This window comes from Xyrauchen texanus, chromosome 16, assembly GCF_025860055.1.
Source record: "Xyrauchen texanus isolate HMW12.3.18 chromosome 16, RBS_HiC_50CHRs, whole genome shotgun sequence".
NCBI lineage: Eukaryota > Metazoa > Chordata > Actinopteri > Cypriniformes > Catostomidae > Xyrauchen > Xyrauchen texanus.
In genome coordinates this window covers 31,659,938-31,672,187 of record NC_068291.1, presented here as the reverse complement: position 1 = coordinate 31,672,187, position 12,250 = coordinate 31,659,938, and the positions used below count along the sequence as shown (strand labels likewise).

Here is a 12,250-nt window from a genome sequence, read left to right as displayed (position 1 = left end):
ATAAATCTCCTGTGATAAATGTACATACACTGCTGGACATTGTATGTAGACAAATTAAATAAACTAGTGAGGGTGTGAAGACTTTTAAGTGACTTCTCAGTGCTAAAAGTGCCCGAAGTTGAACAAACACTCATTAAAAACGTACCGTATTATTAGACATCCTTAATTACAATAAGAAATTACAAGGACAGGTTTAAGAGCGTCTTACAGATTTTGCACTTTAATAAATGATGCATGTTTGATCAAGACTGTGAATATATTTGGGGCCTGGGTAGCTCAGCGAGTATTGACACTGACTACCTCCCCTGCAGTCACGAGTTCAAATCCAGGGTGTGCTGAGTAACTCCAGCCAGGTCTCCTAAGCAACCAAATTGGTCCGGTAGCTAAGGAGGGTAGAGTTACATGGGTAACCTCCTCGTGGTCGCAATTTACAGGTTCTCGCTCTCAATGGGGCATGTGGAAATTTGTGCATGGATTGTGGAGAGTAGCATGAGCCTCCACATGCTGTGAGTCACTGCGGTGTCATGCAAAATGAGCCATCTGATGAGAAGTGCGGATTGACTGTCTAAGAAGCAGAGGCAACTGAGACTCGTCTTCTGCCACACGGATTAAAATGAGCAACCGCGCCACCACTAGATGAAACTAAGTTGTGGGAATTGGACATTCCAAATTGTGAGGAAAGTGATATATATATATATATATATATATATAGAGAGAGAGAGAGAGAGAGAGAGAGAGAGAGAGAGAGAGAGATTTTTCACAAAGTGAGTACACCTCTCACATTTTTGTAAATATTTGATTATATCTTTTCATGTGACAACACTGAAGAAATGACACTTTGCTACAATGTATAGTAGTGAATGTAGAGCTTGTGTAACAGTGTAAATTTGCTGTCCCCTCAAAATAAGTCAACACACAGCCATTCATGTCTAAACCGCTGGCAACAAAAGTGAGTACACCCCTAAGTGTCCAAATTGGGCCCAAAGTGTCAAGATTTTGTGTGGCACCATTATTTTCCAGCACTGCTTTAACCCTGTGGGCATGGAGTTCACGAGAGCTTCACAGTTTGCCACTGGAGTCCTCTTCCACACATCCATGACGACATCACAGAGCTGGTGGATGTTAGATACATTGTGCGCCTCCACCTTCCATTTGAGGATGCCCCACAGATGCTCAATAGGGTTTAGGTCTAGAGACATGCTTTGCCAGTCCATCACCTTCACCCTCAGCTTCTTTAGCAAGGCAGTGGTCGTCTTGGAGGTGTGTTTGGGGTCGTAATCATGCTGGAATACTGCCCTGCGGCCCAGTCTCCGAAGGGAGGGGCTCATGCTCTGCTTCAGTATGTCACAGTACATGTTGGCATTCATAGTTCCCTCAATGAACTGTAGCTCCCCAGTGCCAGCAGCATTCATGCAGCCCCAGACCATGACACTCCCACCACCATACTTGACTGTAGGCAAGACACACTTGTCTTTGTACTCCTCACCTGGTTTCCACCACACACGCTTGACACCATCTGAACCAAATAAGTTTATCTTGGTCTCATCAGACTACAGGACACGGTTCCAGTAATCCATGTCCTTAGTCTGCTTGCCTTCAGCAAACTGTTTGCAGGCTTTCTTGTGCATCATCTTTAGAAGAGGCTTCCTTCTGGGACGACAGCCATGCAGACCAATTTGATGCAGTGTGTGGCGTATGGTCCAAGCACTGACAGGCTGACCCCTCCCCCCCCTCCTCCCCACACACACACCTTCAACCTCTGCAGCAATGCTGGCAGCACTCATATGTCTATTTCCCAAAGACAACCTCTGGATATGCCGCTGAGCACGTGCACTCAACTTCTTTGGTCGACCATGGCGAGGCCTGTTCTGAGTGGAACCTGTCCTGTTAAACCGCAGTATGGTCTTGGCCACCGCGACACTGCAGCTTAGTGTCAGGCTCTTGGCAAACTTCTTATAGCCTAGGCCATCTTTATGTAGAGCAACAATTCTTTTTTTCAGTTCCTCAGAGTTCTTTGCCATGAGGTGCCATGTTGAACTTCCAGTGACCAGTTTGAGGGAGTGTGAGAGCGATGACACCAAATTTAACACACCTGCTCCCCATTCACACCTTAGACCTTGTAACACTAACAAGTCACATGACACCGGATAGGGAAAATTGCTAATTGGGCCCAATCTGGTAATTTCTTTACGGCCAGATATCCGTTATTGTGATCGTCTTTCCACTTTCAAGTCCCTCCTCCAAAATCCACCTTTTTAAATTAGGTTACTACAAATAACTCTTTGTGACTGTATATATTCCTATGATAATGCACATTTATATTTGTGATTTTAGGTTATTATCTTTTCTTATTGTAAAATTGATTATGTCTGTAAGGTTTCCTTGAGAGTCTTGAAAGGCGCCTATAAATATAAATAAAAGCTATTATTATTATTATTAATTTGGACATTTTCAGTAAGGGGTGTACTCACTTTTGTTGCCAGCGGTGTGAGTTATTTTGAGGGGACAGCAAATTTACACTGTTATACAAGCTGTACACTCACTACTTTACATTGTATAAAGTGTCATTTCTTCAGTGTTGTCACATGAAAAGATATAATCAAATATTTACAAAAATGTGAGGTGTACTCACTTTTGTGAGACACTGTTTATATATATATATATATATATATACACACACACACAAATCTATATATATTTTTATTGTAGCTGGTTGATAGTTGTGATTTGTGTGAAGTCATCATTAGGGTGAATGTTACCACTCTACTCAATTGTTCTTTACAGAAAGTGCATATTTATGTGCACTAAGAGGTACTGAGGAGAATCCAATGAGTCTTATGGGTAGTCCAGTCATAACTTGTCTTATCCTGCATAAGATGCGCTATAACTCAATTTAAATAATTAAACTATAGTTTACTTGTAACTAGTTAAATGTACTTAAATAATTAAGTTCACTTTACTTGAGCCAAATAAGTGTTTACTAAGAAAAAGCATGCAGACCAATTGTCTTAAAAAAAATTAAAGCTCAACTAATTAGATTTTACTGTGTAGTAACTATTTTTGAAAGACTTCTCCCACAAAAACAACAGCAAATCAATGGTATTTTCACTCGCTTTAAGAAAAATATGCAAATATTATGACAATAAACAAATCAATCTGTCAGTCACAATAATAATATAATTTAATTCATCTGAGAGGTTTGACAGGACTGCAATCAACACAGGTAAAACACGTTTATGCACAGAATAAGAGGTTGTTTAATTATTCTTGCATCACAGCACAAACTTGTATATTTGAAAGCACAGCTGCTGAAAACATCCTCTATCCTACTCTAAAGGCAAATAACCCTGTCAGTGACAGCCACACACTATATGATCAATCAACACCTATAATTACCTGTCTGTCATCTTACCAGAAACTACGTTCGGTGTTCAGGCTTTCATTATTATAATTTTTTTTTACATTAAAAATAAATAAAAACAAATATCTTCAGTGACTGGCTATTATTAACTAGTTTGAAGGTAAACCAAATAGCCATAATTATTACATTGGAATGTTTGGAAATCTGGTATGATGTGTGTTTATGGTGTGCGTATAATGCTTCAGTGATGTTTGTGACAAATGTGTGCAAGTCAACCCTGAATTTTTTACTTTGAGCTCAAATGTTTTACACACTCTCTTTAGTTTGGGGACAATGAAACAAAAAAGAAACAAACTACAGAACAGTTTGCATCTCTGGAAACAAAACAGTAAACCAAAACAAAAGCAAACAGAGTACAGCAATCACAATTACACATCTTATCCACACACTGCAATACACACAAACATGTACAACACAACAATGGGGGACACTGGAATAATCTCTGGAGGTCAAAACACACTGGTTTAACAACATTATATGTTTATAGAACCATTATATGATTTATGTCATAACCCAGAGTTAACCCCCAATCATTTTAACATCACTGTATTCGGTATCATAGTAAAGGTGGACACAGGGGTCTGAGAGGAGATTTTGGGGGTGCACAGGTCATGTGACCTTTGGCCTAAGCCTCCTGAAGGTGTTTAGGCCTTAAGAGGTGCTGTGGCGGGCAGCAGACTCTCTCGGGTAGAACTCGGACAGTGTGCTCTGAGGAATTCTCTTCAGCATTTCTTTGGGGAAGATTCGGAGCAGCTGCCAACCAATGTCTAGAGTCTCGAACACAGTTCTGTTGTCATAGGGACCTAGAAAAATTGATACACACACACACTTCAGAAAAGTCCAATTACTTCATACCTATATGTTTCACCAACATCTCTGCCACACACAAAAAAAGTTCTGAAAGTGTGCAAGCATAGAAAACACAAATACAGAGATAAAAGACAGACTATAATAAAAAAATAAAATAAACAGAATATACTGAATGCAATGGAATGCACTGCTTTCAAAAGATATATTTTCTATAGCCTTGTATTTGGCATAAAAAAATACCATATCAAAACCACAGCCCGACTCAACTTAATTCATGTCATGTTTTAGTTAAACAACAGAAAATTGCTTTACAAGAAGGAAACATTTTATTGTTGCATAAACAATGTTGAGTGAATTCATGTTTTGTTCTCAGTAAATAGAAGCAATAACAGATTATTTCAGTCCAAAATGTGTTGGTGGAATGTAGACAATGTCCTTTTCTACCAGTGATGGTAATGACACAGTGATTGTGTGAGCACACAAAGGCAGTGGAGAGATTTCTTCCCCAAAATAAGGCTGTGATCAATGTGAAAGATGTACATGTGCTTTTTTGAAAGTGAAGTGGAGGGTTTTTGGAGATGGAGGGCCTTGCACCTTCTGCCTCACTGAAGAGCAGCAGTATTCAGAAGAACATTCAGTGGGGTGAAAGTGCATTGCGGCAGAGCAAGAGAAGTGGCGGACAGAAATACCACCAAGTGGCTTCCGATACAGAGTATTAAAATGGAATATACCATAATAGAAAAATGCGCGCACACTGTCAGCATCCTAATTCTGGAATTCTGGAGGTTGGTGGCATAGCTTGGTTAGAGGAAAATTAAATATAATTTATCTTTATTTATAGTTTACTATGCTGAGAAAATAATTTAGTTAAGCAGAGGAAGTTTTTGAAACGATTGCCTATTTGTAGGTTTCCTAACTGGAGCACAGCGGGAAAGCCTTGAGAAGTTCCTTTAAAATTTTAATTGCCATTAAATGGATAGTTCATCCAAAAATGAAAATTCTCTCATCATTTCCTCACTTTGATGCCATCCCAGATGTGTATGACTTACTTTCATCTGCTTAACACAAACATAGATTTTTAGGATCTCAGCTCTGTAGGTCCACACAATTCAGGTGAATGGTGACCAGACCTTTCAAGCTCCAAAATCACAAAGGCAGCATAAAAGTAATCCATATAACTCCAGTGGTTAAATTAATGTCTTCTGAAGCATTGCAATCATTTTGAGTGAGAAACAGATCAATATTACAATACTTGTTTTGGTATAAATCTCCACTTTCACTTTCAGAATGTGAAAGTGGAGATTTATAGAAAAAAAAGACTTATATATTTATCTGTTTCTCACCAACACATTTCACATTGCTTCTGAAGATATGGATTTAACCACTGGAGTAATATGGATTATTGTTTATGCTGCCATTGTGCTTTTTTGAGTTTGAATGTTTTGGTCACCATTCCCTTGCATTGTATGGACCTACAGAGCTGAGATATTCTTCTATAAAGCTTTGTTTGTGTTCAGCAGAAGAAAGTCATCCACATCTGGGATGGGATGAGGATGAGTAACTGATGAGAGAACTTTCATTATTGGGTGAACTATCCTTTTAAATTTAAATTACAGGTCTAGAATCCTATACCTAAAGCAAGCAAGCCTAAAACAGGAGCAAGAGATTGTACCTTGAGCAATGAAGTTCTTCTCAAACTTTTGTAGGAACTCCAGGTACAACAGATCATCAGGGGTCAAAGCTTCCTCACCCACCACCGCTTTCATGGCCTGAACATCTTTACCAATGGCATAACATGCATACTGTGAAAGAGAGAGGAACATAGAGACAAACGGTAAACATTATCATCATTAGCCAACATACTCTTTTATCTTAAAGTAAACAATACGCATAGCTCAACATGTTTACCAGTTGGTTAGAGACATCAGCATGATCCTTGCGAGTCATTCCCTCTCCAATAGCAGATTTCATCAAACGAGAGAGAGACGGCAGTACATTGATGGGAGGATAAATCTTTAGAAAAAAGTTGAGGAAAAAAAAAAAAGAAAAAAAATCAATTGAGCATTTTGAGCACTAAAGTTTTATTTTAACTTAAACTTTATAAATGTAAATCCTAAAAAACCATGTGTGTGTGTCTTTGCAGATGATTTCATAAAAAATGTTTTACTTGTCTATTATGACTCTTGAAACTTCTCACCTGTCGGTTATGCAGTTGTCGGTCTACATAAACCTGTCCCTCTGTGATGTACCCCGTCAGATCAGGAATTGGGTGGGTGATATCTGTATTGACATGAAATAAAAATATTTTAGCTTTTTTATATTGTTTTTTTAATGCTTGGTCAAAACTGCATCCAATGAATGAAATTTTTTTGCCAGTTTATATACTATATAACAAAAAAAAGGTTTTACAAAAAACATGTCAGTTGCTGTCTTTGATTAAATCTGAAGACTATAACCAGTATAGCAATTTTGTGTGTTGGGCAGTGAAGAGACAGAGTTATCGAGATAGAGGGTCCAACAGTGAGAAAAAGACTGAACGAAAAAGAGATTGTGGTTTCCTAGTGCTGCTATAATGGGAAAGACCTATTCAGAAACACACACAGGTCCTTCACAAGGATGTTTCTATAGTAACCAAAGCCATCAAGATTACTAGTTACGGTGTCTGGCCAGAACACAAAATAAAGATGTGAACGTTTTCTCTACTGTCCACAATCAGCCTGATTCTGGCTCTTTCTTACCTGTATAATAGATGAAAAGTGATGAAGTAAATCTTATAGATAATTCTATCTGAGAATAAAGTGTGAGAGTTGTGAGAATGGGTGTGATGGCCATTATGATATTGTCATTACAAAAAAATGATATATATAAGTTGTAAAGAATTTATACATTAGTACTCCAGTAATACCATAACAAATGAGTGTTACGGTAATGAGAATCATCATGAAAACTATCTGGATGAGTTATGGTAATGAGAATTGGGTGGTAAATAATGCCAGAAAGGAAAAAAATATTTTAACAATATTCTGGGTTCAATACAAGTAAAGCTCAATCAACAGAATTTGTGGCATAATGTTGATTACCACAAAAATAATTTTGACTAGTTCCTCTTTTTCTTTATATATATATATATATAAAAAGCAAAACATGGTTACAGTAAGGCACTTACAACAGAAGTGAATGAGGCCTGACTTGAATTGAACCCGAAATATTCCTTTAATGGTCTCAAATGTAGGCATCGTTTCCTTTATCAAAATAGATAATTTCATTTGTTTCTGTATCGATTTGGGCTTAAATATGACTGTGGCATTTTCTTGACAGGTTTTGTAAGAATTGCCTTGTGTGTGACTGAAGTGTGAACGCATGTGTGCCCACCATCATTAGGCATGGTCAGAATGGGGATTTGAGTGATTGATCCATTTCTGCCTTCCACTCTACCAGCGCGCTCGTAGATTGTAGCAAGATCAGTATACATGTAACCTGGGAAACCACGACGACCAGGCACCTCTTCACGGGCAGCAGACACCTACAACACACACACACACACACACACACACACACACACACACACACACACACACACACACACACACACACACACACACACACACACACACACACACACACAGGGACAAAAAGTTGTTTTACATCATGAAATGAGTTGTACAACGTATGAGTCACAGGAGACACTTGGGACACACTTTATTTTACAGTATTAATGTTAACGTGTATTTACATTTACTGCATAATACTAATGAAATGCATGTAATTACTGTGTCATTATTTTGTTCAGCTGCTTGCATATGCATGCATATTTTTATTATTAATACTCAAGTAATTAATAACAGTAAAATGTGCAACACAGACACTATAAAATAAAGTGTTACTGACACTTGCATAAATTCCAACTTAAGAACAGTCAAACCTGAGAGTTTGTCTTCAAATACATCCCTTGAAGGTTAAAATAATTTAAAAAAAAAGTAATCCATTTGATTGGTAAAAACATAACCCATAAGCTGAGCTCTATCAAAGCCTAAAGGTGACAGTTACAGGTGAAGTATATAATAATAATAATAATAAAATAAAAAAACTAGTATAATACTACATAAAACTATGCCTTATTTTGGTTTTAGTGTGCACAGACTACTAACTATAATTGTGTCATTGGAAGGTTGATTGCCTCAAGAAGTGTAAACACTGCAGCCTAACAGTGCTTTCAAAACATTGCTCTGTATATTTAAGCATGAATTACTGACAAAGCAGCAATTACTCAACCAATGGTGTAAGAAAAGGATGAATTAGGGCAGTGACATCTGTACCGAATGATCTATGGAAATCATTACCATTAATCTCCCCTTTATTTGCTACATCCACACACTGATACACTTTATTAAGTAGAAAATACACTCAGATTTTCTACCAAGGTTAAAGAGTTTCAAATACTCCTAAACCACCAATTCTGTTCTTAGCCTAACCTTTCCCAGGCTGAATAGGAGAGGAAGTTAAATATTAATGCTCCTGGCGCTTTTTGGATGCGTCTGACTACCAAAGAAGCCAAAGCAGGCAGCTCTGATAGGACTGAATGTATCCCAAGGTTATAGCTTCACAAAGGCAGTAAGCAATGGTCCTTTCACATGCACGCAAACTACTTAGAATGAGTATTATGTGTTTGACACATTCAGACATCAAAACATATTCATTGCACAAAAACGATAATCAGTGGTATGAGGGAGGAAAAAAGGAGATGGTGCCAGAAAAGGGAAGCCAAACAAAAAAAAAAACCTCTTTCTCTCATACTGAGCATCTGAGAATAATTAACTTAAGGCATCTGTGAGGCTGAGGAACATCATGGAATGCAGCTTTTCCACTCTTTCTCTTTCAGAACTGATGTTATGATTACTGCACAAATTATATTTTGTGCTTGTCTTCTGCTTGATTCTTGTACCACTGGTTTGGTTTGTATCGAATGGTATGTTCAGAATTGTGGTTTCCATACTACTCGTACAATTTTTGCAGTATGTGTACTGTGCATAGAATGCACATTTGTTGTATGCACAAAATACCCTACTAGATTTGCCAAAATGTGCAGTATACAACCAGAGCACACTGTGTGCACATATTGCAATATATTTAACCTCACCTTCCATTTTCAGTGTGACAAAGCGGTATACTTTTTTTTTGTCATCTCTTTCAGGACCAATTTGATTGGACTTCCAAAAGGGCAGATATTTCACAGGTGAAAATAAGATGCCACTCTAAATTAAAAATGCAGCAGGTCATGTGACAACATTAATGTACCATGCTACAACTTTAAATGTTTAAAGTTGCACACTGTGTACTATTTAACATACTATTGCATGTTACTATACTATAAATGTATGCAGTATGCTAGCATTCCATTTAAAATACAGCCATATTCTTGGTTTGTGCACAAAGTCGAGTGGAGTATGTGGGTTTTCTCTTTAACAATGAGTTTAAATGCTCCTTACGCTTGGCAGATGGTACTGAAATCCATTCATTATGATTGGACACGGTGGCTCTTAAACATAAATTACACCGGAAACACAATACTAACCGTGACACTGTCCTTTGCTCAAACACTGTTCCAAATGTCAAGAGCAGGTTACTATGCTTTTGTTACGGGAGACTGTGCTCTTTTATAGCTGTTCACACGGTTGTCTGTTTGATCACTGGCATACAGTTGAAATATGATATCAAGTAGCCCTGTGCACACAAAACTACTTTTATTGGTAATCAGAGCTGAGAGAAAGTAAAAAGGTTGTTATATAGGATACACCACTAAGATGATTCGAAATAAATGTGCTTTAAGTGAATCTAGCAAATGAAGCACATCTTACAATTGTTAGTAAATCATAAAACGATAAGGGATCAGACAGAGAGAGACGTTATTTTTTACATCACAAGGTCAATTCTGATTAAGCAGTTCTGAAGTTTCATATACCAAACAACTTGTTACAACAAGAAACAGGGCACTGGAAAATCCCTACAAAGCAGAGAATGGTGTTGTAGCTCTGCATCTAATAGAAAAAAACTACATCTCCATTGAATGCTTTTCGAAGCAATACACTGACAACAGGAACAGTTTATATGAGGGTGCAAGTACAAGTGCAATATATCTTTCTAAAGGAGACCTTCGACCAACATGGTTGAAATGGATGAATTCACCACTGCAAGATTTTTCAAAAAGCGTACAAACATAAGAACATTTTTGTCAAACTGAGAAAGTAACATTCCCTAAGTCTTGATATCTTGACCATCTGTCAATAAAACCCACTGTGATTGCTCTCACAAACCAATTGTTTTATGGTCTCCAAATGGACATTTTAGCAAACTAGGACACCATTTGTTCTGGGAAATTATTAATAGACATCAAATCCTCCTTACCTCTCTCAGAGCTTCTGCATAAGAGCTCATGTCCGTGAGGATAACCAGCACGTGTTTCTCACACTGATAGGCCAGATACTCCGCCGTAGTCAATGCCAGACGTGGGGTGATGATTCGTTCAATACTACAGAGACATTTAGAAAATACATAAGGTAGCATGAGACAATGCATGTTTTACAAAATACACTGAATAAAATCAATAGAGATGGTCAGTCATGACGTAAATTTAAAGGCCAACTTGCAAGGAAAATTAGCTATTGGTTTCCTTGGGAATTTTAATGAGTTTTTAGAAAAATTTTCGATTTCAATTTAAATAAGGTCTGTGGGTAACATTCCTTGAAAGACACTATACCATCAAGGGCACATGACGTGCGTAAAACAGTTTATTATCAATGGGATAATCCTGGTAGTACTTATAGTACTGTTGTAAATTTATGTTGTAGAACAAAACAGGTTGGGTAACAAAAAAGTATCTTCATGTTACCCAAAGACCTTATTTTTCTCATACATTAAAAACTGCTTAAACTCTAAGGAATATTTAATACGAAAACAAAAATTCTGTCATAATTAACTCACCCTCATGTAATTCCAAATTGAAATCACTTTCTTTCTAATGTGGAATATAAAAAAGGATATGTCTTAACGAATATTGTAATTAGTGGTCGACCGATAAATCGGCGAGGCCAAAAAATTGGCCGATATTCCGAGTTTTTGAATTATCGTATCGGATGTAAAATTTTCCCGTTTGGACTATTTGTTTCTTAAGACTGCGAGAGCGCTGACAATGTGAAGGAGCGTCTCAGACATGTAAACAACCTATCACAGTTTGTTTTGTTATTATGTGACATTGTATTACTACAATAATAGTCGGGTGTGGAACAGTTTCATTTAAACGGTTCGCATATCAGAGCCGTGATAGATGCGTTCGAGCTCATAATGTTAAAGTGCTTGCCCGTTTCATTCTCTCTCTCCTCAACAGTTCTCTGTAACTTTTGTCTTGCCTAACATTATTGCCCAATATTTTTGTTTTAAGAAGATTATTTTTGTTTTAAGAAGAAGAATACGAAATTGCTGAATGATAACAGCTGCATTTAAATGCGCAACCTCGTTATAGTGTCGCAGAGGATTCAGTCATAAGACTCCCAAACTGACAGTGCCGATATTAATGTTCAAAATATACTGATTCATGACATAGGGAGTAAGATAATACGCACCATAGAAAAGTCATTTTAACATGTATTATGTTTTTGTATTGTGGAGCATTTAAGTATTGAGTAATTAAGTATTGTGTATTTGACCTGTTTACTTTCATTATAGGAAATATAATAATACCCACTACCCTCCCAACAAAGTCTTGCAGGTGTACAAATGATGCTGAAATAGGAGGGTTTATGACACTTTAACAACAACAAATCAGGTGTTTTGTTGCCAGGAAGATACTTAAGATAATTTAAAATGAGTTCTCACGTAGGATCGTTGGCCAGGTTCAAGAATAAGCACACGTTGTCCATAGATCCATTTTCCTCAAAGTCCGACTTAAAGAAACGGGCAGTCTCCATGTTGACCTGGGATTTAAACAAACAAATAAACTTAAGCAGTGAACAAACCAATATTAAG

At 37.3% G+C, this 12,250-nt stretch overlaps 1 protein-coding gene across 1 annotated transcript in view; it reads right to left on the bottom strand.

Moving 5' to 3' along the window:
- Positions 1 to 3,087: 3,087 nt before the first annotated feature.
- The window catches only part of atp6v1ba (ATPase, H+ transporting, lysosomal, V1 subunit B, member a), a 28,819-nt gene continuing 19,656 nt past the window's right edge, over positions 3,088 to 12,250 (bottom strand). The window contains exons 8-14 of the mRNA XM_052145338.1: positions 12,101 to 12,198; positions 10,634 to 10,757; positions 7,604 to 7,754; positions 6,429 to 6,511; positions 6,140 to 6,244; positions 5,904 to 6,033; positions 3,088 to 4,224 (exon numbers count right to left, since the gene is read on the bottom strand). Coding sequence (XP_052001298.1) covers positions 4,073 to 4,224; positions 5,904 to 6,033; positions 6,140 to 6,244; positions 6,429 to 6,511; positions 7,604 to 7,754; positions 10,634 to 10,757; positions 12,101 to 12,198 — 843 coding nt within the window. The 3' untranslated portion in view covers positions 3,088 to 4,072. The remainder of the gene's footprint in view (positions 4,225 to 5,903; positions 6,034 to 6,139; positions 6,245 to 6,428; positions 6,512 to 7,603; positions 7,755 to 10,633; positions 10,758 to 12,100; positions 12,199 to 12,250) is intronic.